Raw genomic sequence first — 27641 nt, 5'->3', positions numbered from 1 at the left:
CTTCAACCATTTTTGTAAAGCTCAATATAACAACTTAAAGAATATGTGTTTTAGCGATTTTTACAAATTCCACTCGCAGCTGTGGTAAATTGGAGGAAAACGGTTGTATGAAAGTATTTTGTTTTGTGAAAATTTTTTGATACGCTCTTTACAAAATTCCCCACTCTTGCATGGAATTGCATGTCAAAGTTATAATGATTACAACATTTTTCTTTGGCATCAGCTTTAGATTTTGAAATATCAATAAATAATTTAACTTTAGACGTTGAGTTCGAAATAGTATGGATGAGAACTGATAAGTTGTATTACTAACCATACAGCATAAAGATGGGACAACTAGATCAAATGTTGGTAGCCATTGATTTTCATTAGTTCTGGTCCCACGTCGACTTCGTTTTTGTTCGGGTCCGAGACTCGCTCTCTGGCTCAGAGAATAAGAGTCATATGCTTTTTGTGATAGAACGGTAATAAAAAACTGGCTAGCGTCAGACGCGTGCCAATAATTACATTTTTTTTTGCGCCCATGATCTGCTCACTTACTCACATTTGTATATGTGTACGTAGAGCTAGAGATTCAAGAAATCCCAAATACTTCAAGTCTTGGCAAATTAGCATCGGATAGGCTGGCAAGCAACATGCACACCAACGCACAAATACTTGTATCCATATAATACTTTAGTAATTATGCGAGCATGGCCGGCCCAATAAATTTCCATGCACACATGCCAATGCCTAAGTACCCTTATCAACGTGGCAATCCCTTTGATCAAGAGAGGAGAAATGGAACCGAAAATTGTCAGGAATTTGTGCGCATTATTGCTTGGGCGAAGACTTACACACACACATACATTTAAAAGATTTTTATTGTTTCGGAATTGGGTAATTCCCTTTGGGTTTGCTGGGTGTAGTCCCATCCCTGGCGCGCAGTCCGCACAATCGATATCAATAAGCTACAACATCTGTAGCAAAACAGACCTACACAACACTATCGCAAAACGAACTACAAAATCAATAAACATCAAACAGCCGGAATTGCTAACAAATGAAAAACATAAACGGCTGTGACAACAATAAATGTAAACAACAAAGAGACGCTAATTTAAATTAATAGAAAAAAAAAATGCTGATCCACTTTACCTTTCCAGATCGGGTCCCAGTTCCGGACCCAGCGTAAGACGATCGCCCTCTCTCGCCACCCTCATTTTGGCTACCTGTTGACCTTCGTAAGCCTGTGTCGCCCGTCATGCCCCGCTCCCCATCATCAGTTAATTAGCCGGGCATTGTTTTCCTTCAGTATATGCGTGTAATTGTTTGCATTTCCCTTTAATTATATACAATTAAAATTACTTATCTTCTTCTATCTGAACCGATAATTTCCACTCTACTTTTTATAATTTCATGCAAGTGGACATCTCTCTCCCACTTCAACAGGTGCGTATAATTAGTTGCCCTATCTTAAAGTTATCGATTATTAATATTATTTCCTATTTAATTTATAGGAGGTACATGTACAGGGCATACGACAACACAGGAATAGGGCGAAAGAACACTGCCAGAAGCTGAGGCCAAAAGCCACCACAACAACACGGATACATGTGCGTCCAAATTTTCTCTTTGCGCCAATGGGGAGCAAAATACCCAAATAAATAATTATATATATATAGGTGCCAGAATAATTATATACGTGGCGTGCGAATGTTCTAAATCGCATAATCTACCTTACCCTGCCTAAAGAGCTCTCTGGGGTTGGTAAAGGGCGATGGGGAAAGAATGTATTTTGTGTATATATAAGTATGTAAGTGTGTACTGCTCGTGCCTGCATTTAATAATCAAGATTGCATATTACTGACCGCGGCAATAGATCTTGGGCCGCTTCCCTTCGTATTATGTACTAACGTAGAAGCAAAAAAAAAGGTAACTTAGATATAATAAATTATTTTCTGCGTTGCAGGTCAGGAGAAAAAAAAATAACACCTGCATCGGACAACTATCCAGATTCTCTGGACGCTGCCTTTAGTTGGGGGCACAAGACGGTCTTGGAACGGACTCACTCTGCTGGACAAATCTCGCTGTCGGAGTGTCGCCTTTGCCGCTCGCCTCCTCGTCTCTGCTGTTACGCCAGGCCCGGGAAATTTTTGGAGGGCCTGGCTGGCGTCCTTCGGCGTGGGACTTAATCGTCTAAGGCCCTTTTCTTTAGGCAGTTTCGAAATTTTCTTAATTGTCTTAGGCGGTTTAAATTTGGCATGTACATTTTTTTTTTGTATTTTTAATTTTTGTGTTCGCACTTAATTTAACCTATATGTTTATATTTTACAACATGGCATCTTTTATACATGTAGAAAAATTTTGATGTATGTTTAAGTGTCGCATGTATGTTTAAATTTTAAATTTCTGTACCTCGGCACAACTCATTTATTTATTTATTTTTATTGGGCAAAAAAAAAAACTTCCACTGGTGCATTTGCGCAAAGCCCAACCATCGTGCACCGCCACTCAAAATAGACTCCCCATGCAACATCACCCTAGGATTCCCAAAGACACAATGTAGCAGACGGGAACATTGGGAACAATGGGTTCGAACTCTGATCTCCTGCCTCTGTCTTCACCCAACCTGGCCGACCTATCCCTTTCCATAAGCTGAGCTGCGCCCAACGTGAGGCACAGCATGACCTCGATCAACACACGTATATCGTTTGCATGAAACACTCCTAGGGGCTTCCATTGCAAGTCTTCAAGTGAGTATGAGTTGTTTCCTACTCGACGCCCTACTCTGGCCTTTAGGCCTAGAAAATTGGCGTTAACATCCTTCCAGAAATTGCTCAGTACGAAGTTGCGTCTGTAAACTTCTTGGCCTGGTTCCGCCTGGAACACTCGGGCTCGGGCATTATACTGCCGACGACTTCGTTCGTAAGCCTGGTGTAGCTGGCTTTTAACTCGCTGTTTAATAATGTTTACTTTGTCTGCTGGGTGCAAATGAGAAATCTCAAGATCACCCAGAGTCCCCAACCTACGAGCCAATTTGTAGCATGCCCTCTTTAGGAAGATGTGATGTCCGATAACGGCAAAGAATGGAGTCACCCCTGTCACCGTGTGTATGGCATTGCGTATAAATACTTCTATTTCTGGAAGGTAGAGGTCCCACTCGCGGTGATCTTGCTCTAGATACGCCTGGATCGCCGACAACACGGTACGATTAACTCGCTCGCTTGCATTGCTCTGTGGCGCGTAGCCTGCAGTGCGCATATGCGAGATGCCGAAAGAGGCGATCATGTTCCGGAAAGTACCTGATGTGAATTCTCGTCCGTTGTAAGAGTGAATGACCTCGGGTACCCCAAACTTATAGAAAACCTCACTGACCACAAACTTCACTACGTTAAGACCCGTAGCCTCTCGCATCGCTTTCAAGAACGTTAATTTTGAAAAATGGTCGACTACTACGAAGATCCAAGCTGCCCTTGCCTCGAACGTGGGTACTTTCCCAGAAAGTCGATATACAGTTTTTGGAATGGTCACTCGGTCACTATCTCTTTTCCTAGACCCACTTGCATGCGAAAGTTCGGTTCCTTGATTTCCTTGCAGGTCACGCACTGACTTACCCAATCCTTTACTTGACTAGCCATGACGGGCCAGTAAAACTGCTGACTTAAGGTCTCGAGTGTTTTTGCGACACCCCCAGGATCAGCAGTCTCATCTACATGAGCCTTCGCTATTAAGCCGGCTGTCAAAGAGCTTGACACCAACAGCTTCCACACGGTGCCTTCTAAATCGTCTTCTAGGTGGACGAACCCCCTCAACTTTCAAGTCTGGTAGTTTGTTCTGATTCGAGCGCACCTGTTTGAGAAACGCCTGATAATTCGCTGACTCGAACTCGGGGGTCTCAAATTCGAGAAGACCTTTTGGAACCTTGCCCACTGCTTCGACAGTGCACGATAGAGTGTCGGCTACCACGTTTTCACTGCCTTTACGGTGCTAGATGGTAATGTCGTAGCCTTGCAGCTGCAATTACCAACGAGCTAGTCTCCCGCTTAGGTCCTTCATGGACATCAGCCATTTTAAGCTGGCGTGGTCAGTGGTGCATGTAAAAGGCATCTCTTCTATGTACAGTGTGAACTTTTTTATTGCCAATATCGACGCTAAGCACACCTTTTCTGTGACGGAATAGTTCCGTGGGTGTTTATTCAACTTGGCCGAAAAGAAAACTATGGGTCACTCCTGATTATCGGTGTCTTTTTAGAAGAACACCGCTCCCACGCCGAACTGAGACGCATCGCACTTCTTTGAGCGACCGAGGCACGGGGATTCGTTTGATAGCTATAACCCGTTCGGGGTCCATGCGAAGCGTGCCACCACCCATAATAAATTCAAGATATTTTAATGCCTTGAAGCAAAATATGGGTTTGAGCAGTCCGATAGAAGCCGATGGCTTTCACGGTCAAATTGTTAAGCTTGCATGCATCAAGGCACAACCGGGTTTTACCCGGTCTTTGCACTACAGCTGTGCAGTTTCTCCATGGGCTGTTGCAAACATGGATTGGTTTTTTTCGGGTTATTTAAGTTTTTGTTTGTCCGGGATTTAGGTAAGAGATGGATGAAAAATTAATACGTTACGTGTGATGCTAAAAACTTGAACAGGGCGGAATATATAATCTTTTATCAATAAAAAATTCAATAATTAAAATCTTAAGGATGCTAGTTATTAAACATGTATTATTTATAATTTGAGGAAACATCAGTCACCAAATATGAGAATTTTGTTTTTGTTTTCTTTTTTATATAACGCGAATCCCGATGCAATGTACTGCATCCCACCTCCCGCCCAACCGACCGAGAGGCGCAGTCGTGTAACGTACGACACGAGTTGCAAAGTAAACAAGTAAGAAGTTCTAGTCGGGAGCCCCCGACTAGGGGATACCCTGAACCCTCTTATTTTAACACCAACGTGCTCGTCCGCTTTAGTAGTAATAAAGATAAACTAAAAAAAAAAGTTCCTTGTGCTGGGTTCGAACTCTCAACTGACCGCATTACTTGCTGCCGCCTCTACCCAACAACCACTCCAAATATTAATTTTTAATGAGAAAAAAACGAATTAAAATAGCAGCACAATAAACAATACAATCGCAATTGCAATTGATAGAATTCAAAGCAGACGCACATGAATGTGTGTGTGTACATGAATACAGAAATTCTTGGAATTTTCTTTAATAATTGTGTTTCTTAACCGATATCAGTACATCTAATTGAGTTATAGAATATTTGTGTATTCTTAAAAAGTCAACTGTTCATGCAAGGCATAATTAGCAAATTTGAAGCGATAGGGGCTTAAAATGACGTGTTAGTCTAGTAGGGATAGAGAAATTTAATTGGCTAGTCAACACAGAAGAGTCAATTTCACCGGTAATTAATTTATGGATAAATATTACACCCAGCATGGTTCTACGATTAGTTAAGGAAGAAAGGTTAATCATCAGAATGGAGTATGACGGTAACCGCACACGAGGATCCCAATTTAAACCACTAAGGGCAAACAACGTATTCAATTCTGTCTTGATGGATAGAGTACTGTGGTGACCAGATACATGAGGCATACTCAAGTATTGGTCGTACCAAAGATATATAAAGGGTTTTTGTCGTGTACGGATTGTCAAACTCCTTCGACCATCGCTTGATGAAACCCAAAACAATTCTGACCTTATTGACCACGGTCTTAGCATGAGAGTCGAATTTAAGTTTATGATTAAGGATGACAACTAGATCATAAACTTGATTAGAAGTACTGTTAACACGCTAGAGTGGTAAGCTATCAAGGATGTAAGAACCCAATTGGGGAGGGCTTCTATAGAAAGTCACTACCACACAAAATCAGAAACGCATCAATGTCAGCTTGTAAGAAATAACATGATGCCATATCTTTATATGCCATATCTTTAAAGGCATAACTTCACATCGTCAGCATACATTAGTACTCGAGAGTGATACAGTATCGAGGGAAGGTCATTGATGAAAAGAGTAAAGAGTAGCGGGCCAAGATGACTACCTTGAGGAACACCGGAAGTCACCTGAATTCGTTTAGAAAACGAATTTCTGAAAAGAGCCTTTTGCGTTCTGTTACGCAAATACTCTGAAGTCCAGTTCAAGCGATTGACTGGGAAGCCGAGGAGGCATAATTTATGAAGCAGCAAGGAGTGGTTGACAGAGTCGAAAGCCTTACTGAAATCAGTGTAGATGACGTCAGTCTGCATTCCTTTATTAAACCTATCAATTCCTAGTGAAGTAAACTCAAGAAGGTTAGTGGTTGTAGATCTGCGCTTCACGAACCCATGCAGGGCAGGTGAAATAATATAACTACATAAATGTTGCAGTTGAGATGTTATGATTCTCTCAAAAGCTTTAGGTATAGCGGATAATTTGGAACTACCTCTATAGTTTTCGACATCGGACTTACTCCCTGTCTTATGGAGAGGGATATTGTATGATTCCTTCCAAATTTTTGGAATAGATTAAATGTGACAATTCAAAAAGTTTAAACACAGGTTAACATAATGCTACAGCACAGTACCTGAGCACACAAGCAGGAACACTATCAGGGTCCGGTGAGTGAACCGGCTTGTTTGTGTTAAGGTCGCTGAGAAGCGAACTTTCCGTAATAATGGCTGTAAGATGCAGTTTGACCTTTGTAACTGATAAGGATAAGGCTGATTTATGTTATACCTAGAGGAAAAGTTAAGATTATGAGAAAATTGGAGGCGACAACGGCGAAGGTAATCCATATAGCAAATGGAATTTTGAATAGAAAAATTTGATCGGGCAACTACATAACAGGAGAAATCAAAGTGATTTCCCGATTTCTTAAACTTTTAATATAAGTTCACTTGAAAACCAGGGAGGCCTATCAGGCCTGTGCACAACACTGTCGAACGAAGATTTGTTCCTTGAATTGCGCACACGATTAACCTGCAGTAAGGAAATTTCATGAAGACCATCAATAAATTCGTTTGACGAAGACGGCAACAGAAAGTTTGAGTTTGATGGCGATGACCAATCGACGTCCGGGAGATTAAAGTCCCCAAGAACTACTAAAAGGTCCCAACCAGAAAGTAGAGAGATAGATTTAATAGCATTAAGATATGTTTGATAAATGGACAAGATAGATAGGAATGGTATATATATTTTTTTATTTTTTTTTTTTTTTTTTTGATACATTTTATTTATTTACACTGTGTCTTAAGACAATAAGTAAATTTTGTTAGCTATTATTAAAATTAACAGGAATAGAAAGTTTCCAGCGAAACCTAATATTATATTTTACATATTTTGTATGTTAGGTTGAAGTTGTACTTATTTAATTTATCAATCTGGGAGATAAAGAATATGCACTCTTTTAAGTCTTCTTATTGCTAGACTTTATCTGTTAGATTTAAGGCTAGGTTATTTTGGTGGTTGTGAAGTCTATCAATGTATTTTGTACTGATCTTATTTATTTCTTCTTTTACATAAGGAATTTTTTAGTCTTTGTGTATGTTTGCATTAGAGACGTAGATATTCCGATATTTAGATTTACTTGAATAACTTGTTTACTAGTTACATGATCATATTAAATAAATTATTAGTCAGCTCAAATTCTTTTTCTAGAAGTTGCTCTATTCTGTTAAGAGAGTCATTTGTATTATTTCCTGCAGAAACTTGAGCATAGGTTTGATTATTGTTGGATTCTTGGGTTGAGGCTGATTTATTGGGCGGGGCAAAGCTTTGTGATGTTCCGTAGACGTTTTTATTCTCGCAGGTATTGTTTCTAAGGCTTTTTCGATCAGTTACCGAAATTTTCGACAGAAGTTCCTGATAAATTATACACCCTTTGTAGCTAGCGGCATGATCTTCGAGCAGTTGGCACATTTTGCTGGTAATTCTTTGTCTTTCGAGCAAGTATTACTTGGATGTCTAAGAGAGCATTTTACACACCTGAAAAGTTTGGAGCAATAAGATTTTGTGTGCCCATATTCTTGGCAACGATAGCATTGCACTATATCATTGTTTTTACGAGGTGGCTCTATATTGACAACAGCGTTACCAATGTGTTTAAGATTATATATATTCACATTCTTTTTGTCAGGCTCAATATCTAGAAAAAACAAATTTAATGGCTCTTTGGTTACGCGGCTTTTAATATGTTGATATCGTCTTCAATTATCATTTCCAGTGTTTCCTTTCCATCATCTTCGTTCCCATTCGTATCCGGTATGCTGTTGCTTAAAATAGCAAATCGGTTAGAGCTGGTGCTCGGTGTAGTCCAGAGCAGGTTAGTTTTCTTGCCACTGGAAGTAAAGTTTGGTTTGCTCGCTTATTTGGATTTGGTTTTTTTTTCTGCCAGGGCCAGACCGTTAGGTCTTCGTTGTTGTCACTCATGGTGACAACTACAGAGTGTCAACAGTTTATTGATGCTTATCAGCAGTCAATGGTTTGTTGTTGCGTCTCAGCGAGAGAGCAGGTGCTTATACGAATATAACAAAGCAGAATAGATAAATTAAGCGAAGCTTCTGCGCAAAATTAGGCACGTCTAAGCTCAACGAGTGATCTGTATCAACTCGGTTGGTATATATGAACATGAAATAAAGATAGAAAAACTTCCAAATACAACTCTTACAGCCACCAACTCAATCTCTGAGATGGGAAGTTCAATGAGTTCCGACGAAAGAGCAATGAGTATTCCTCCTCCGATACGGGAAGCTTGATCACATCTGTGAGTGGTGTATTTAGAGGTAAAAATGTAAGATTCTGAGATGTCCGGCTTTAGCCAAGTCTCAGTAAAAGCGATAATTTGAAAATTTAAAGCAAGAGAAACTAAATACAGGCTTACGAGTTTAGATTTAAGACCTCTAACATTCTAATAGGCAAGCTCGAAAGAAGAAATTATTTTTTTGACGCAGCAACTAAAGTTGATGCGCCACTAGAAACAGGTGGTAATAAAATCGGAGTCCGTTTTTTCTTATTGTCCTTATATTCTTTAATTATTAAGTGTTCCGGCCAAAACTCTTTACAAGAAATGTTAGTAACTTTTAAGGGATGCGATATCCCTTCCATAGGCCAACTTAAGTTTCTCCATCGTTATACCTGGGGCTTGAATTTTTGCCTGTATACAAGCTTTAAAATCATCTGATGAGAAGTGAGGGGCAAGCCTAGAAACAAAAATATGTCTCTTCGGAGGAACACCCACTAGAGGCTTAGGCGCCACAGTTAGGACAGTGGGAACACTATTAGCTGTGGTACCTAAAACAGCCGGTATTCCGGACGACGAGCCTTCTAGTGGCTTCTATAAATTTAATTTTTGCTGTCGCCCTTTCGGAACTTCTACGACAGCGGACGACACGGATAATTCGACTGGGTTTTCTCGTGCCGATGTTGCGCATTTCGGGACAGAACCAGTGTCCACAGCAGACCTCACAGCTACCGGTGCAAGAAACGAGATGAGCCGCTGTGTAATCGTCATAGTAGGCTGCTGAATTGCAGATGGAGGCTGAAGGGTATTAGGCAACGGCAAATCACAAGGAGTGGGCTTTTTAGGCCCTGGAGACGCATCCAACAGTTTTAGGCTACTAAATTGGGTATCCAGGGCTGTCAGCTGATCGTTTAGTTTTCGACGCATAAACGCCCGCATTTCACCATCAATCTCCCTACACGAGTCGCAACTATATTGCAAACCATTTCGTTTGGCAATAGCTTCCCCCACTAGGCTAGTGTAACCCGCACATTTAGAATGCACGACAATATCACATAGCCAACAAGGTATGGATTGACTTGGCTTAATTTGCATTTGGCAAGTTTTTTTAAAGCAGACAATTTTATGGTCCATTATTATGGGTCTCTACTGTAATAACGCAGCCAAATGTTAGAAGAGAGTTATTTAGATTACTAGCGTTTAAAACACCAACAAGCGGCAGAAAGTAGAAAAAGGTCAAAGCACAAGTTGAAAATAGGTGAGAGAGCGCGAGAGTGCGAACGAATAGTCTATTTATAGATTGCTTGCTTGCTCACGAAATCTTGCACACCAAGAGAGGCGATGTGCAGTTAAACATAAACAACAAACAACAACAATAACTTACCACCAGAGCTAATAGTGCAAGCACACAAAAAAAAATGCATAAGAACACAAATATAAAAGTAACAATATTTATATGATAAAATGCACAGACCACAAGCATGCACTCGCGATAAAATAAACAAATAAACCGAGAAGGAAAACAGAATAATGGAAATATTTTAAATATAAATATTAAAACGCCGGGGTTTTATTAAAATCAAAACAAAAACAATGTTACAAAATTATATGTGGCCTATTGTTTCCTTAGTTCCGAAGATAACATACGTTTCTTTTTCTTTGTTATCATTTCTGTTCGTGCTGGTACTATTAGTCTACAAATCTATTACAGTTGTTGCACGATGTATCGATATGTCGTAATAATCGAACTCTACTGTAATCTCAGAATTTTTGTGGCATCCCTATTTATAGTTACATTTTCCAAGCTGAAATGAAAATTGAGATAGAACTGTATTTCGAATAGTTAAAGAAATTAACAATGGTTTCTATGCAATTCGTGTTGCAACCACTTCCGGGAAACGATGAACAATTCATTGAGAGGTAATAATACTATAAATATGTAAAATTGACTTCATACATATAAGTATGTACTTATTATTGATCATCTGCACATGTTTAACACATGTATGCATATCAATTTAACTTAATAATGCATAAGTATATTATAACTATATGTATGTTTCTTTACATCCATAAGTACATGTATGAATATTTTAGGGCTTGCAAGAATTTCTTGTAATGTATTAAATGGTAAAGTTGTAAGTACCTCATATATTTGTATATAAACATGCTTATACATATGTACATACATAAGCATGAGTTTACATTGTAGGCAACAGTGATATATTTAAGTCCACATAGGAACGTACAAAATATGAAGACGTACTTCTTCTAAATTGTTACATTATTGTATTTTTTAACGCATAGGTATTCGTTCTCATGTGTATTTGCATATATCATAGCACTTGCACAAGCAACATGCATAATAAATTCTGTATATGTGCAGATAGATATCCAGGTGTAATTTACTTTATATTTTGATCATATTTTCGGGTGGGTCTCCATTATCAACTGCAATGCCAAATTCAATGCCAGCTTACGAATTTGGTTGGGCTTACAATATTGTTTTTTGGTTGTGTTTATTTTTTATATTTTAATTCTAATATTTATATAAATTAAATGTTGTTACCAGCAAACATAAATATAATAAAATATATTTATAAAATTAAAACTTCACATTTGTTTGGTTAAGAATATATATTAAGGACATGATTTTGATGGTTTTTAAACAAATTTTTATGCATTTTTAATTTAGAATACGAGAAGTCTCTGATAAAGTAAACCGCTTCGGTTCTGGAACTCATAGAATATTTGAACAATTGAAAATACCAGTCAGGGAGGTGGTAATTGGACCTAATCATATTGGAGTACTTCTGGAAGATGGAAAAGCGTTCCGGGTCGCCTTCTCTATCAATACTGAAAAGCTTGATTTGACTAAATCTGACAATAAGTGGTATGTTATATCATCCATGTGAATTTATGATAATGATTATGCTTGTTCAAAGTGCTCCATCTGGTGGAGTTGCAGCAACAAATGCTCCAAAGGCACCATCATCTTCTCGGCCTATGGCTCGCTCACGAGCACGACTTCTGCGAGCAACAGGTAGGACCAGTTCAAGTGGACAAGGTTCCGGATCTAGAAGTACAGGTGTAATAATTGGAGGTAACTCCTCTAATCGACCCCTAGTAACAGTGCCAGCCACCTATGTGCCTGAGGAGCTTATATCTCAAGCAGAAGTGGTATTACAAGGCAAGAGTAGGAATCTGATTATAAGAGAACTTCAGGTGTGTACGAAACTTAAATCTATTTTAAAATTCCCCGTTTGCCTAAACAATTTAAATTGTAGCGCACAAATCTTGATGTGAACTTAGCTGTGAATAATTTGCTTTCTCGAGATGATGAAGAGGCAGAAGATACAGAAGAGGGTGGAGACAACTATGTTCCAGAAGACCTGATTTCACTTTTGGACAATGGTTTTTCCGGTGACAATAATAGCGTCATTATCGATCCATCAGACGGACTTTTCTCAGAGGAAATATTTAGTAATTATTCGAGCATTAGAAAGTAAGTTCTATCGATAATACATATTTGCAAGTATTTTGGTTACCTGCAATCGGCAATCTATTGTACTTAACATGTCGTCAATACCATAAGTCGTAAAACAAAAACAAATTAGAAACATATATTAGCTTTAATAACTATAAACATGCTATGAATAACTCTTTCTCTAGTCTACTTTTCGATCGGATTCGTAGCGAACGAAACAACGCAAGCTCGAGTAGTGCAGATAATAATCAGTCTAATCGAACATCGGCATCTTCCACCGGTGTTATAGCAGGAAATGCTAGTCTTTCAGCTCAGATATCTTCGGCAAATGCTGATCGCGAAGCATTTAGTCGCTGGCGTGATCGTCAGTACTATGGCCCCCGCCGTTGGATTAGTAAAGACGAATACACGTGGGATAAAGATACTGGTTAGTACACTTATTGTTAAAAATGCAATATAAACGATAAAATAACAATACTTTTTTTTTAGATCCCAAAAAGAAAGAACCCTCTTCAATGCCCTCGCCAATATGGATATCAGAAGAATTGCAACCATGGCCTGACAAAGTTTTCATTCGATTTAAGACTATTGGAGCGTTGTATTCCGAATTTATTGCGCTCTCAGAAAATGGAGAGTTACATCAATGGCGCTGGTCAGACTTGGAGCCCTACAAATCAGATGTAAGTAAGGTTGAATACATCAATACCAATGACAAAATCTTCAGTACAAAATCGCAGTTTATCTTTACATGCTAATGTTTAAAATTCTATTACAAATTGGTATGAGAATTGTGTAAATCGCGACTGCAGCCTGACACTAATTGTTAATATGCGTATATGCAAGCAAGCTCGAATGGCATAGCGATGGTAATCATCTTTTTATACCCTGAACCCATCGAAAATGTGTAAAAAGGGTTAGAATGTATTTGTGCAAACGTATGTAACAGGCAGATTAAGCATCTCCGACCCCATAAAGTATATATATTCTCGATCAGCATCAATAGCCGAGTCGATCTAGCCATGTCCGTTCGTCTGTCAAACTGACAGTTAGCTTGTAGAATTGTATATATATATATATCAAGTATCTAATGTTGGATTTGACGACCTTTTCGTTTAATAATTATTTGTTTGGCTGGCTCGAGGTCCGGGGAGGTTGCCCTGAAGACGGTTGCCGAAGTGCAGCCGGAATATATTGGTTATATTCAAACAAAATTGTGTTTTCATTTGTCTTGAATAAAAAAGCCCCGGACCTCGAGCCAGATAAACAAATAATTATATCAAGTATCTTTCATTTTAAAACTATCGCCACCACCCTATATCTATAAATCAAGTAAATATTTTTTTTATATTTATTTATAATAAACCAATTTGTATTGGTCACCAATTTAGCCAAAATATAAATGCAATTGAATTTTTGAGAATGTACAAATATTATTTATTACAATAAGATCTACTGTTGAAAATTTCATCAAGATCGGTTAAGGAACACAGAAGTTATTAAAGAAAACGTGTGGTTATATATATACTGGCAGCCCACGTGTCAGCGGCAGCCAGCGCAAAACCCAAGAATTTCTGTATTCTATCAACAGCATTGCAATTGTTTTGTTTTCTGTGCTGTGCGTATGTGCTGCTATTTTGATAGGTTTTTTTTTTCAGTATCGATTTGTTGATGGTTTGGCTGTTGAGTAGAGGCGGCGGCAGGTAGTGTGGTCTGTTACGAGTTCGCATCCTATCCTATTATTTTTATTACTGCTAAAGTAAACGAGCGCGTAGCGCGAGCTGCATTTGATAAAAGAGGGTTCAGGGTATTTTTTTTTTTATTACTGCTGTTGGTAGAAGAGGGTTCAGTGTGGCCCCTAGTCAGAAACTCCCGCCTCTTGTTTAGTTCTTAATTCGATTGACTTATACTCATTGTCAAATATCTAGGTTAAATATAATTTTAGACGTACACAGGTCACCCATTTCCATTACAAATTGATTTGTATATTTTGAAATAAAATAATAACCGTGCCGGGAAATAACTAGATAGTTTTAAATGCTCGGTCAAATTTTAGGTTTTAGGCTTACATATGAAAAATTTATTTATTTTTTATTTAATTTTTCCCTTTTTCTATAGACGGACAATATTTATCATCCAAAGACCTTATCACTTAACATTGCTGAAAAAGTGGAGCTTATCTCAGCAAATTTTATAAGATGCTCTATAGTAACTGAGTCAAATCGAGTTGCCACTTGGATGGACGAACAACTGGGATATCTCGGAGCTAAATTAGAGCACACAGCTTCAGCTTTTAATGAATTCACCATGGACCCTATTGCAACAATACATGTTTGTTCGTTATACACAGCAGTTAGAACCGATAATAATAATATTTATTGGTGGGGAGTTCTTCCATTCGATCAACGCCGCTACCTATGGGATAAGTTTCGAACTAAAACCAAAAAACCATTTAAAATGGTTGTGGCTGATATTAACGTGGGATCACAAGTTGTTATGAAGAAGTGTCCTATTTACCAAACAGGATCGATTGGATTTACCTGTACCAATGGTGTACCCAAAGTTGGACAGTTATTAAACTCTGTGTGGGATTTTGCGGACGTATGTAGGATGAAAATCTTAAATGTCGGTTCAACTTTAGGATCCGATAAATGTCAGACTACGGGAACGATTGCTAATGATAAGGATATTTCTAAGACAGCACCTATACAAGCTACCAGTTCTAACAAGAGCGGACAAATAAGTTCGACAAGTAAAGAGTCAACTGATCGTATTGACATGCCTCCACCGCCTTCGCCGGCGTCTAGTACTTGTAGTGATACCGGTAGTGTTACTTCACACAAGCGCACTAAAAGAATGACTTCTAAAGAAGATGGCAACAGTTGCCAAGAGAGCAGAAAAGATGAGGAACTATGGCAACTTAAAGACGTTGTCTTCGTAGAGGACAAAGTGGGCCCGGTTGGAAAAGTTCTTAAGGTTGATGGGGACTATGTGGCAGTCCGATTTCCACCATTAAGCTGCGTCAGTGGCGCTACCGGTTTAACCAGTAAAGATGATGGAAAAGAGGATGACTGGCAGCAATGCCGTCTATTGCGACGCGAAGATGTCCAAGTCTATCGGACAGCAGTTTCCTCACGAGGGCCAGATTGGTTACAAAAACAACCGAAGAAAATAAATATTGGTACCGATCCAGCGAGCGCTCAGCTTCTTACAATAGCGGTAGATACCCGTGGTATTCATGTTATTAAAAAAGTGTTCGGGAAAATACATTATAGCCTTTATAACTTATACAACAGCAAGCAAGAACAAAACTGCCAATTTCCCACAGACTGTGCATCATTTATAGGCGCGTCTACTAATAACATTACAATGGCCTGCAATAATGACTGCAACGGTAACAGTAGTACGATTGTTCTTAGAGATGGCAATGGAGCACTTTATCCACTGGCTAAGGACTGTATCGGCTCAATAAAAGACCCTCAGTGGTTCGATTTGCCGCCTGTTAAATCTGTTACTATGGCCACAATATCGCTTCCGCCTTCAGTATCTTGCATTAATCTTAAGTCAAAAGTATGCATGACAGCACTGCTTTTTGAAACCCAAAAACTTATGCCACATATACTGCGATGTGATGTTAAAAACTGCATTGCTGTCTTGATGCGACTTGAAAAAGAAGACCGCAAAGATACAATTTCTGTTGTTGAAGAACGCTGCGATGGTAACCGGAACATATTTCATGCCTGTGTAGTAATGTGTGCTCCAACATCTAACAAGGACACACAACATTTATCAGACCTTACCAGCAGTAGCTCAGAAAAAAAAACTGCCACTTCTGGAGTTACAATGCCACGTGTAGGACCTTCCTTATCATATGGAAGCGCATTTGGAAATGGGAGCAATTTAAGCGAGAATTCTGGCTTCGCTACAGTCCCTGCTGGCATCAGTACATCTTCAACTTCTGCATCATTAAACAGGGAAACCCGAATTAGTCTTCGTGACATGATGCATCGACTCATTAATACAGAACAGGCAGAGCAGAATAGTCAATCAGCGACAAGTGCAGGGGAGGATCACGCTTATATTCCAATACCCTGGTCCCTTGAATCAGGAACGGTTAGCAACCTTAGCACAATCGGAGCTCAAAATGTAGCGGATATAGTTGACGAAGATGTTTTGAAAATATTGCCTTCGTCGTCTCAAAACATTAGTGTGTCAAACAGCAAAATGGGAACTCCAAATTATACATTCGACCTAATACAACGACGTGAACACGCCATTCTGATCCTTCAACATATGTGTGCCAGTGTTGCTATGCGACCTTACCTTTACCAGATGCTAAGCGCCAAGGATGGTCAAGGTCAAACCGCATTCATGCTAGCTGTTTCATGTCGCGCTTACGAAGCTGGTATAATAATACTAAATACAATTCTTAGTGTTTCTGATCATGATACGCATCTTAAGGAAGCAATGATTTTCCCCATTGGGTCGCCAGCTGATCAATCCCCTCTTCATGTTATCTGCTATAACGATACGTGCTCCTTCACTTGGACTGGTGCAGATCATATAAACCAAAACATATTTGAGTGTAAAACTTGCGGCTTAACTGGTTCCCTATGTTGCTGCACCGAATGCGCACGAGTCTGTCACAAGGGCCACGACTGCAAACTTAAACGCACGGCACCGACAGCTTACTGCGACTGCTGGGAGAAGTGCAAATGTAAAGCACTAATTGCAGGAAATCTAACTAAGCGGTTTGCATTACTCTGCAAACTTGTATCTTGCACTGATTTAGTCACAAAATTCAACTCAAAGGGTGAATCTATACTGCTATTTCTCATTCAGACTGTGGGTCGGCAGATAGTCGAGCAAAGGCAATACCGGTTCAATGTAAGAGTGCGTAATGTAGGTAACACGGGAAATGCAAATGGAAGCAATACAGTCATAACCAATCGGAAATCTTCATCTCTAGACATCGATAGTGACATGCCTGACCATGATCTCGAGCCACCTAAATTTGCCAGAAAAGCTCTAGAACGTCTTTTGATTGATTGGCAAGCGGTTCGTTCAATGATTATGAGCGGCGCAGAAAGAAATGAAGCTAATATAAATATACAAGGAAATGTTGGCGAGGGAGATAACTCTGAAAGTTTCAATGTTTTTATGCAATCTCAGCATGGTTCTACACTACTGGACAAGTTTACTCACAGCTTGATAGTAAAATGCACAAGCGACCATTTAGATACCTTGCTGCTGACTTTGGTGCGGGAGTTGCAAAATATTGTTGTTGTTGATCGATGTAAAGAAGCAGAGGTAGTAGCACGACGTTTTGTACGGTCTGTGGCGCGAGTGTTTGTAATTTTTAATTTGGAAAAACAACCAAACCCAGAGAAACGAAAGAGTCACACTTCATGCAACAAATATGTTCAAAGTTGTGTTAAGGTATTTCAGACGCTGCACAAAATCTCAATTGAGGAGTTGTGCGAGGTATCTGAGGCCTTGATAGCACCAGTAAGACTCGGTGTCGTGCGACCTACAGCTCCGTTTACAATGTCTTCATCAAATCTAGATGTAAGTTACTTATATTTCCCATGCCAATTTACCATTATATATGTCATTATATATTTTTTTTAGAATTCGGATGATTTGTTCAGCGTTGAGCCACTGGCACCTTCTAATGTTGAGTCAACTGCTGAGCAGATCGTAGTACATAACGTTAGCAATGTGCAAAATCCGAACTTTAATGTTCAGCAAAATTATGATGTGGTTGCTATGGACAGTGAGTACCTCAATATTTTAAATGTGAATTATATTCAAATTTAAAGAATTTAAATTTAGCGCTTAGAGATGCTTCTGAATCAGAAGAAATTACAAACCGTGAATCTAATTTGAGTAGTCATGATGATGATTTGATAGAGAACCAGCGGAATGAAGAAGGAATGCAGGATGATGAAAGTGATAACGATTTCACATTTAATGATGCAGAAACGGAATCTGATTCAGATGACAATCAAAGCAATCAAGATGCACAAAGAAGCGCTCAAACAGGTGCAACTGTTGGTTCGGAAACAGGTAATATAAAAGTTAATTCTTTGTTTATATTTTACTCTGTGCTCAGAAAAAAGAGTACGATGGATGTGGGGAACACTACCTTCCCCGCAAAGCACGGATGAAGTCTTAAAGGCGTTTGGGTCGTTTAAAGATCTGATAGATCAAAAAGGAATAAGGTCCCAATAGAATGGAAAACAGTTTTTCATAGAAAATATGTTTTTAGTGGCTCGACCAACAAGGCATACCAACAGTGAGCGAGTTTTTTGTATAGCATTTTTAGGAGCCTCCCACTTCTATCATCAGCAGGCTTTGCTACCCGACAAAGCGAGTCGACCAAGGCGATCTTGCATGTATTGTTTCCTGTTATGTATGAATGGCCACAAGCTCGAATTGTTTGACCAATCTAATCATTATTACGGAGGAGGGTATGTCCATATGACCATAGGACCATCTCCTAAAGATATTTGTGGCAGTTGTAAAAATACATCATATAGGCTGATTTCACTTAAAACACTTGGTTGTACTCCATGGCTTAGGTGTCTGTACGTCAGACTAGCAAGCGAGAAGTCGCTGATGCAACTTCAACAGCAATTATCAATTTTTATAGTTTTTCTTTTTTCGCATGAAACTGACCGAGGGGCGCAGTCGTATAACGTACGCCAAGAGTTGCGAAGAACAAAAACGAATACAAACTAAGTCTATAGACTAGGAATATCTATTATCTTAATAGTTCAGAATAGAAGACTTAATACGATGAAGAGCAGATTCCGTACAGAACACCTTTTAATGCTTATTGTAATCATCACAAAGAGCCCGGAACGGTTATTACAAGGCATATTAAGTTGGATAAATGCCCATTATTACGTAGCCGAGTTGATTTCGACCGTGTTTATTTTGTGAATAAGTATTACACCAAGCATAATTCTACGGTTGATTAAAGAGGGGAAATTATTCATCAGGATACTGTTGCAATAAAAGAATCCTAATTTGATGAACGATAGGCAAATAAAAAATAATTTTCTATACAGATTCAATTTTGTCTTTGTGAATTAAATATTGTGATGACCCGTCACATGGGACAAAGTCAAGAGGGTAGGACAAAAGGGTCATTGTTTTGCATGAATCGTTAAACTTATTGGACCATCGCTTGATAAGCTCCAAAACAATTCTGGCCTTATTGAAAACGGTCGAATTTAAGTTTTTCAAGAATGACACCCAGGTCATTAACTTCATTAATGATACTGTTAACACGTTCGTTCGGTAATCTTTCAAGTATGTAAGAAACCAGTCGGCGAGAGTTTCTATAGAAGATCATTACCTTGCATTTGGAACAATTTAGATTTAAAAATTAAACTTGTTACCAAAACTAAAAGCCATCAATGTCGGCTTATAATAAATTATATCATACCTTATTCTTATATGTAAGACACTAGTTTACATCGGCATACATTAGTATATCATCTAGGGAAGGTCATTGATTAAAAAATTGGAAAGTAGCAATGACATTTTTGTTTTGTTTCTGTTCATCTAGGCATGATAAAAATGACTGGTTTTAATACCTTGACCAAGCACATGAATTAGTAGATTAATGCCCAACTCCAAAGTCTTCAGGACGTCAATTTAACATAAAGATGCAATCAAGAAATCTGTCTAGGGTTACGCACAGGATTAGCCGGCGGTAAAGGAATTAAATTCCTAAAATTACCAAGTGATTTTTCATACCTACAAAGTCAATTTTGAAAACGAAAGAAAAGACTGAATAATCTGAAATTTCCGGTTTTCACCAAGTCTCATTAAAAGGGATAGTATCGAAATTGAAAGCAACGGAGGTATAAGACCACTTTCATTTTGATAGACAGAGATTTTTGTTTTTTGACGCTGCAACTAATTTAAGGTGCCACTAAATTGAAGTGGTAATAAAATCTGATTCCGATATTTTACCCTGAACCCAATAAAAATGGGTAAAAAGATAAAAATGTTGTTGTGCAAATGGAAGGAACAAGGAAGCATCTCCGATCCCATTAAGTGTATATATTCTCGATCAGCATCAAAAGCCGAGTTGATTAGTCATGTCCGTCTGTTTGTTCATCCGTCTGTCCGTATTTATGAACGCGTCGTACTAAATATCTTTAAGAGCTTGAGAAACGTTCGTCCTCCTAGTGCTTGCGCAGTACAAGATTATTATGATTTAGCTGTTGCTGCCGCTATGAATAGACTACACTCGGTGTACTATTCTTAAGAATCGGACGAGTGAAAAAGCACAAATAAGGAATGAAAGCGAATTTAAAATAAAAAATAAAAAGTGCAAAACAACAACAGTAATGTCTTCCCCATTTTTTCGATTTTCAGTATTTTGATTTTGGCAAGTTTTGTTAAAGTGGAGGGGACCAAACATCACGTATGTTCGCTTCAAGAAATACTGTTATTTTGCTATTGAAGTTTAACTTCGGTTTTCGGAGATGCTAGGGGTATTAAGACTCAAAAGTATTATTTTTATTTATTTTTAAAAAGAAAATTAAATGATTCTGCCCCTGTAGCCCACTACGCGACTCAATCGAAATTTTAGGGCTTGCCGAGGAATACATATTGTATTCTTGTTAACATTGTAGTTAACAAAAAAAAGAAACATTTACAAACAACATTTATATGTTAACTTCAATTCATTTCCCATTCCTTTTTTTTTGTACTATGAACCCATTGAAAAGGTATAAACAAAAAACAAAACAAAAAGGTATTGCCACCCAACCGAATAAATAAAGCAATTGGGACTACCCGCCAATTTAAGCTACAATTTTAATGCTGTTGTCTTTCAGAATATCCTAATGCGATGGCACAATAAGATCTACTGCTGAAAATTTGGTCAAGATCGGCTAAGAAACACATAAGTTATTAAAGAAATCGTGTTGTTATATTGGCAAGCCACGTGGCTACATGCGCAAAGCGCAAGAAATGCTGTATACATGTTTACTCTTCTAGAGGGTATTATAAATTTGTCATGAAATAACATAGAAGGAGACTAGTCCCTTAGTTTGAAAGCTATCGTCTTAAAATATTGCCTAGGTCCGTTTTTACTGTGGCAAGTAGTACTTATGTCGGAACCGGATCGGAATACTATATCATATAACTGTCATAGGGACGATCGGTCAAAAAGTAGGTTCCTGCATGGAAAACTTGTTTGTTTATTAAGATATCTTGACCGAACTCGGCATTTATTAGCATCACTATGTCTTATATCTTGTTATAAAGGTATGATTTTCAATATGCTCCCTACGAGCTTCACATACTATATCTACAAAGGGAGAAATGTGTACAAGGGTATTAAATCATTGGTGTGTCGAAGGGATCCTTACTTTCCCGTTTTATTTCTATTCAGAATTGCAATTTCGATTATGTTGTATGCAGTACTCTGTGTTTGGTTATTTCAATACTTTTTTTTAATAAGAGCCAATCCTTATGTTCTCTGTGAGATATGATGCCATAATGCGTAGCGCAAGATGCATTTTGTGTTGGTAGAAGGAGGTTCAGGGTATCCGCAAGTAGAATACTTTTGATTAGAGCACTCTTACTTGTTATGACTCTTAATATCAAAAATATAATTGATTTCAGAAGTGTGGAGTCTAAATATTTCAGTACTTCAGCAATCTTCGCTCAATTGCCCCTATTGAGCACTGTCCTTATATATATATAGGCAAATTATTTTAAACAAAAAAATCAACAATGGTCAAATAATTTTTTTTAGACATAGGAGTTCTTTTTCTGGAAGACGAATCTGGCGACTCCTCTGCTCAAGAGGAAGATGGTTCTGAAGATGGCGAATCGGACGATCAATCGGATGAATTTAGTTTCAGCGATCAGCAGCTTGAGCGCCGTAACATTAATCCTAACTCACGCAACGATCTCACCCCACAAACAATGCAATGGGCAATCAGAAGTCGCGACAATGCGCGATCTTCGGTTCGCGTCCCTACTGGTTCCAATTTAGTTTTTATTGATCCTATGGCGTTGCGCCGATCTACTGTGCCAGCCAGCACTGCGGTCAATACGCCATCTGCCGAGTCTCATACAATGGCGACTACCGCAAGCAATTTAGGTCGAGCTTTTGGTATAACAATTCGACAAATATCTGAACTTTTAGCAATTATGTCATACAATGTGACAAATGATATTGAAACCTCTTTAAAAATTCACATTGAGGAAGCTATTGCAGTGCAAGTGAGTATCACATTTGATAAATATACTCATAATGTATATTTAAATCATTTATATTGTGTAAAAGGCATTTGTTGAAAAAAGATTGAAACCAACTTGGGACTGGATGTTTACCGTGATGGACGGAACAGAGGCGCAGTTAAAATTCGGTGCATATTTGACAAACTATACAGATCCAAATCATCCGTTGCATCCCCTCAACCTTAGTGCACAAGCAGCAACAAGTCAAGCATCTACTTCGACTTCTACAACTGTGGGCGTGAATGTGATTGGTAAAGCCGAATGAAAATGGGAATGAAACATTATATTAATCTTATTCAAAAATTAGGTTCAAGTTCTCGACGAGATTTCTTTACATATTGTCTTTCATTAATGCGCGCTCACACATCGGAGCATAGAGATGCACTGCCGGTATTAGACATAACAGCGTTACGCCATATTTCGTACGTGCTTGATGCATTCGTATACTATATGCGTAATGATACTAGCTTTTACGATAAAAACGATTCTATTTCTGGACGAGTAAATAATTTATCGAACTTTGTCGAAACCGATGATACTGACGATGAATTATGTAACATTGGAGATTCTAATACCGAGAGACAGTGTCCTGCCAACTCGTCGTCCAACATAAATATTCGCAAATCCGCATTCTTCACCAGATCCGACTCAACTCTTAGTTTGGGCTGCTCTGCACCAGAAGGCTTCGATCTACCACTTGATATGGCTATGCCACTAGCTGACAAACCACACTTACTGCAACCAAATTCAAAGCGACAGGAGCTTTTTGCTAATCTTCCATTGAATGCAGTTACAACTGTAAAAAACAGCACAGTCAAAAGTAACATTTGCCATCAGGGAACTATTGACCAACCTCCTACAAGGTTAGGATTCTCGAATTTTTTGAAAACCGATGCTCCTGCAAATGCGATTGATGTAACTCAGCATACTACAGATCACGAAAATAATGTAGAGACGGTCGAAATGAATGACGTCAGCCGAGCATATAAAGTCGACGACACTGTAGATTCAAATATTTACGTTCAATTAAAGAAAAAACAGGGCTTGGATGACTTAAAACTACAGAAAGGAACCGAAGGTAAGTACTTTCTCTGACATTGAACAAAAAAAAAAGTTATGATCGATTGCCTATAATTAAGACGAGGAGATAGCTGCCAACAACTTGGCTCCTAGGATAGAACGGTAATTACTTCTATACGAGCATACTTAACCACAGTGTTAAAAACATAATAAATCTTTAAGTTATCCGACATTAAAAAATTCGTGCATATAAGAATTTAATTTTCGACAAACTTTGGTGCCAGCTATCTAATTTACAGAGACAATTCAGACCTCCGATTTAAGTACTGCATTTGCAATTTCATCAAGATTTCCTATAAGCTAAGAGATTAGTTTGCATTAAATCAAAAAAACGAACATGTCTATTTTTAAGTTTGTATGGCAGCTATTTGCCAATAAATCCGGCTATTTTTGGCATATTAAATACCCTGGTAGGCTTAGAAATTACGCAAAGCCAAAAGCTTCCATATACCAGAGTATAAATTTTTACATTTCAATACGTTACGTAAAGCCAAAAGCTTCCGTATATCGGAATGTAATTTTTTACCTATCATTCCCAAGGTTATATAATGGTCCCATCCGGACTATGCAAAGTTTCATTACAGTAGTTTAAAAACTGAGATACTAGGTGCCATAGAGATGATACTGTTATGGATTAAGAATGTTTATATATCATGAATTCAGAGGGTTCCCCTTAATTATTATATAAAGTAATGTACTAGTAAAAGTACTCTAGTGCGTTCTTGTAGGAAATTTCAAGTAACCAGTTCCACACTTTAAAAAATGTTATACTTGAATTATTTCTATATGGTTGGTGATTAATAATTAATTGAGTTTGATATTAACCCCTTCTGTTTTAATACTCCCTGAAAAAAATATACACACCAGTTGTAGTTTTTAGAAATATGCCCAGCAATGTTTGGTCATTGCTGGACCTTGCTTAGTCTTTATGTGCCTATTTTTATTTGCGGTATATTCGTTTTCACTGATTATATTATTGAACCATGCATTATAGAAATTATTCTCCAACAAATAAAACCATACAAAAAAATATAAGTAACATATAAAATTTTCCTTTAAAAAAACAGTGTATACATCAATTTTACAGCTATTATAACGGTCTTATCATATTCCGAGCGTCTCATTTAATTTTTATCCATATTTGTTGTCGTCTAGTTTTAATAATTTTTATACCTGGAACCCATTGATAATGGGTAAAAAGGATATGTTTTTCTGTATGTAACAGGCAGAAAGAAGCATATACATATATTCTTGATCAGCATCTATAGCCGAGTCAGTCTAGCCATGTTCGTCTGTCCGTTTGTATGCATGCACGCGTCAATAAAAGAGATAGAGGCTTCAAATTTTGAACGCAGGTCCTCCAAGTGCCAGTGCAGTAAGAGTTTGTTTCCGGTAATCGATAACTTTCCCCTTTTCCAAGTAATTGATAAAACATATTGAAATCCTATGTTGATCAAATTTCTTGGGTTTGAGGAGCTAGAGTCACCAAATTTGACATGTTGTTTATTAGCATACACAAATAAAATATCGGCAATTTTATGGCTAGCTATGCATAAAAAAAAAACAATTATTGTATTTTTTAAATAAAAGAATATTCTCTAGCACATTTAGATCTACTGCTGATATTTTCCTAAAGATCGGTTAAGAAGTTATTAAAGAATGTGCATCTAAGCATGCACACAAATCGAAGTGCAATTCCAATTGTATCCCTATACCGAGCTTTTAATATATTATGATTTTTAATATATTCCGTATATACTTCACCAAATTGTTTGTTTCCTTAACCAAGAAAATGTAATCTTCGAATATAGCTGTTTTAGCTTCTTTTTATAATATAAATTATAAATTTCTGAAATCTTAAATTAAATTTTTATTTGAATGGATAATCAACACGTTAAAGATCACATGGATACGGAGGATGTACAAATGATTGATGTTATGGCTGGAGCGAATACAGCGACGGATATTTTAATAACAACTCGACCAGAAGTTATTATTGCACCAAGCCAAAATCGCGTTGGTATTACAGATGACGTTGCGCCAATACAGAGCTCCTTATCAGTATCAGCAGTTCGTAGCGTTATTGTACGAGCTGGAACATCTACTCTTAAACTAGATTCGGATGACAGTAGTTTGCCCGAATGTAAAAATTCATCGGCTACTTCAATACAACTAAAATGTGATAATTGTCGCGAAAAGCTACCATCCCATGCAGCAGTGTTTCCAATTCGTGGCTCTTTGTTTTACAAGAGCAGTTCTTCGGAGCTGCCATCGTGGAACTTTCTGTTAAGTCGTTGGAAACTGGCTCTTGATCTATTCGGACGTGTTTTTATGGATGATGTAGGTATGGAACACGGATCTGTATTGCCAGAATTGAGAGGCTTTCCTGTTAAGGAAATGCGCTTTAGACGACATATGGAAAAACTCCGTAATGGACAACAGCGCGACTTGGTTCTTTGTAAACTTGAGCGAAATAGGGAAAGTTTAATTATCCAAACGTTTAAAGAATTAAATGCTCAGTTCGGAACCCAAAATCGACGAGCTCAGCCACCCATTACATTTAACAGAGTTAAGGTGACATTTAAAGACGAACCAGGTGAAGGATCAGGAGTGGCGCGCAGCTTTTATACTTCTATTTCGGAAGCGCTGTTAGCGAGTGCAAAAATGCCAAATCTCGATTCTGTACAAGTTGGAGGTACTCATAGTAAGTACGGGGTACCATTCTCGAGCATACTGCGCAGCAGAACCGTTGCCGCCTCAAGTCGTGATCCGCCCACACTGCAGAGGCGAGGAACTGGTAGTAAAATATTATGGCGCATAGCTCGGGAACGTAAGGCATTAAATGCCGAAGCCAGACCGTACAACCCATCTAGCAATGGAGGTAAACTAAAACCATTTACCATTTATATATAAGTTTAGTACCATATTTATTTGAATTTAATGTTAATATAGATAACACAGCGGCGGAGAGCTCGAACGACCATTTATCTGTCCACCTCCAACAACTTGGCGAGCGCCTCTATCCCAAGGTTAGTAAAATATTTTATAATATAAAAACAGAAATTATTAATTGATATGTCTAGATCCACTCGATAAACGCATCGCACGCATCGAAAATAACAGGCATGCTTCTTGAAATACCAACACCTCAACTTCTATCTGTCCTGTCTTCAGATGAGACTCTTAGGCAAAAAGTTAACGAAGCTGTTGACATAATAAATTTTAAGCAAAAGTCGGAAATAAACGTGCAAAGCCAACAGAAAAAACCGCCATCTGCGGCACTTGTTGAACCGATGGACGACGATAATGAGCCATTATTTTACGCTCCGGGTAAACGTGGCTTTTATACCTCACGACAAGGCCTTGCGTCTTTTGAACGAATTAATGCATTTAGAAATATTGGCAGGTTAGAACAAGATGATTGAGTGATACATGGATTCGAAATATCTTCTATTTTTGTGTTTTTTTTAGGCTAATTGGGCTGTGTCTATTGCAAAATGAATTGCTCCTGCTGTTCCTTCAAAGACATGTGTTAAAGTACATGCTTGGTCGAAAAATCAAATTTCATGACCTTGCCTTTTTCGATCCAGCGTCGTATGAATCATTTAGACAAATAATACAAAATGCCCAAACTAAAGAAGGAGATGAAACCATCAACCGAATGGAGCTTAGTTTTGTGTAAGTGTACTGAAACCTGTCCATAATATTATTATATTAACCCTATGATCTTGCTCTTCAGAATTGATTTGATGAAAGAACAAGGTTGTGGCAACCGTGAATTAATCCCTGGCGGACGCGATGTGCCAGACACGTCAAGTAACATATTCGAATATATATAGGCGTTACACTGAATATAGGCTCATTAAATCACAAGAGAAGGTCGAGTGCCTTTAGGTTAAGTTTACAAATTTTACATAAGTCTGGAAATCTTTAATATATAAATCCACAGGCTTTAAAAGACGGTGTTTTTGATGTCTTACCAGACAATTGCATGAACAGCTTGACCGCAGAAGATTTACGTTTACTCTTGAATGGTGTGGGTGATATCAACGTTTCAACACTGATTTCCTATACAACTTTTAATGACGA

General features: G+C 38.2%; 1 protein-coding gene and 1 long non-coding RNA gene across 7 annotated transcripts in view; one reads left to right on the top strand and one right to left on the bottom strand.

The window, feature by feature from the left end:
* Positions 1-20019, bottom strand: part of LOC135438065 (uncharacterized) — a 71567-nt gene extending 51548 nt beyond the window's left edge. The window contains exons 1-4 of one of the 6 annotated variants that reach the window (XR_010437828.1): positions 19948-20019; positions 19802-19892; positions 19651-19703; positions 10250-10515 (exon numbers count right to left, since the gene is read on the bottom strand). This is a non-coding gene — a long non-coding RNA (uncharacterized LOC135438065). Of the gene's footprint in view, positions 1-10249; positions 10516-19177; positions 19561-19650; positions 19704-19801 lie in introns of those variants that run through there. The other 5 variants (XR_010437823.1, XR_010437826.1, XR_010437824.1 and 2 more) reach the window with 5 other exon arrangements.
* On the top strand, positions 10470-27432 carry hyd (E3 ubiquitin-protein ligase hyd). The gene is made up of 17 exons (XM_064696183.1): positions 10470-10630; positions 11406-11603; positions 11656-11935; positions 11998-12215; positions 12383-12624; positions 12687-12877; positions 14313-17762; positions 17826-17970; positions 18030-18263; positions 21982-22454; positions 22519-22723; positions 22780-23550; positions 25453-26433; positions 26505-26581; positions 26636-26958; positions 27024-27230; positions 27292-27432. Exons 1-17 carry the CDS (start codon positions 10569-10571, stop codon positions 27389-27391), a joined length of 8157 nt encoding a protein of 2718 aa, XP_064552253.1. The 5' UTR covers positions 10470-10568; the 3' UTR covers positions 27392-27432.
* Positions 27433-27641: the final 209 nt, after the last annotated feature.

The sequence above is a fragment of the Drosophila montana genome, unplaced genomic scaffold, assembly GCF_035044405.1.
Source record: "Drosophila montana isolate Dmon_TW-CO22-7 unplaced genomic scaffold, ASM3504440v1 contig_3841_1, whole genome shotgun sequence".
Lineage (NCBI taxonomy): Eukaryota > Metazoa > Arthropoda > Insecta > Diptera > Drosophilidae > Drosophila > Drosophila montana.
This window is presented reverse-complemented; position numbering and strand designations above follow the sequence as displayed.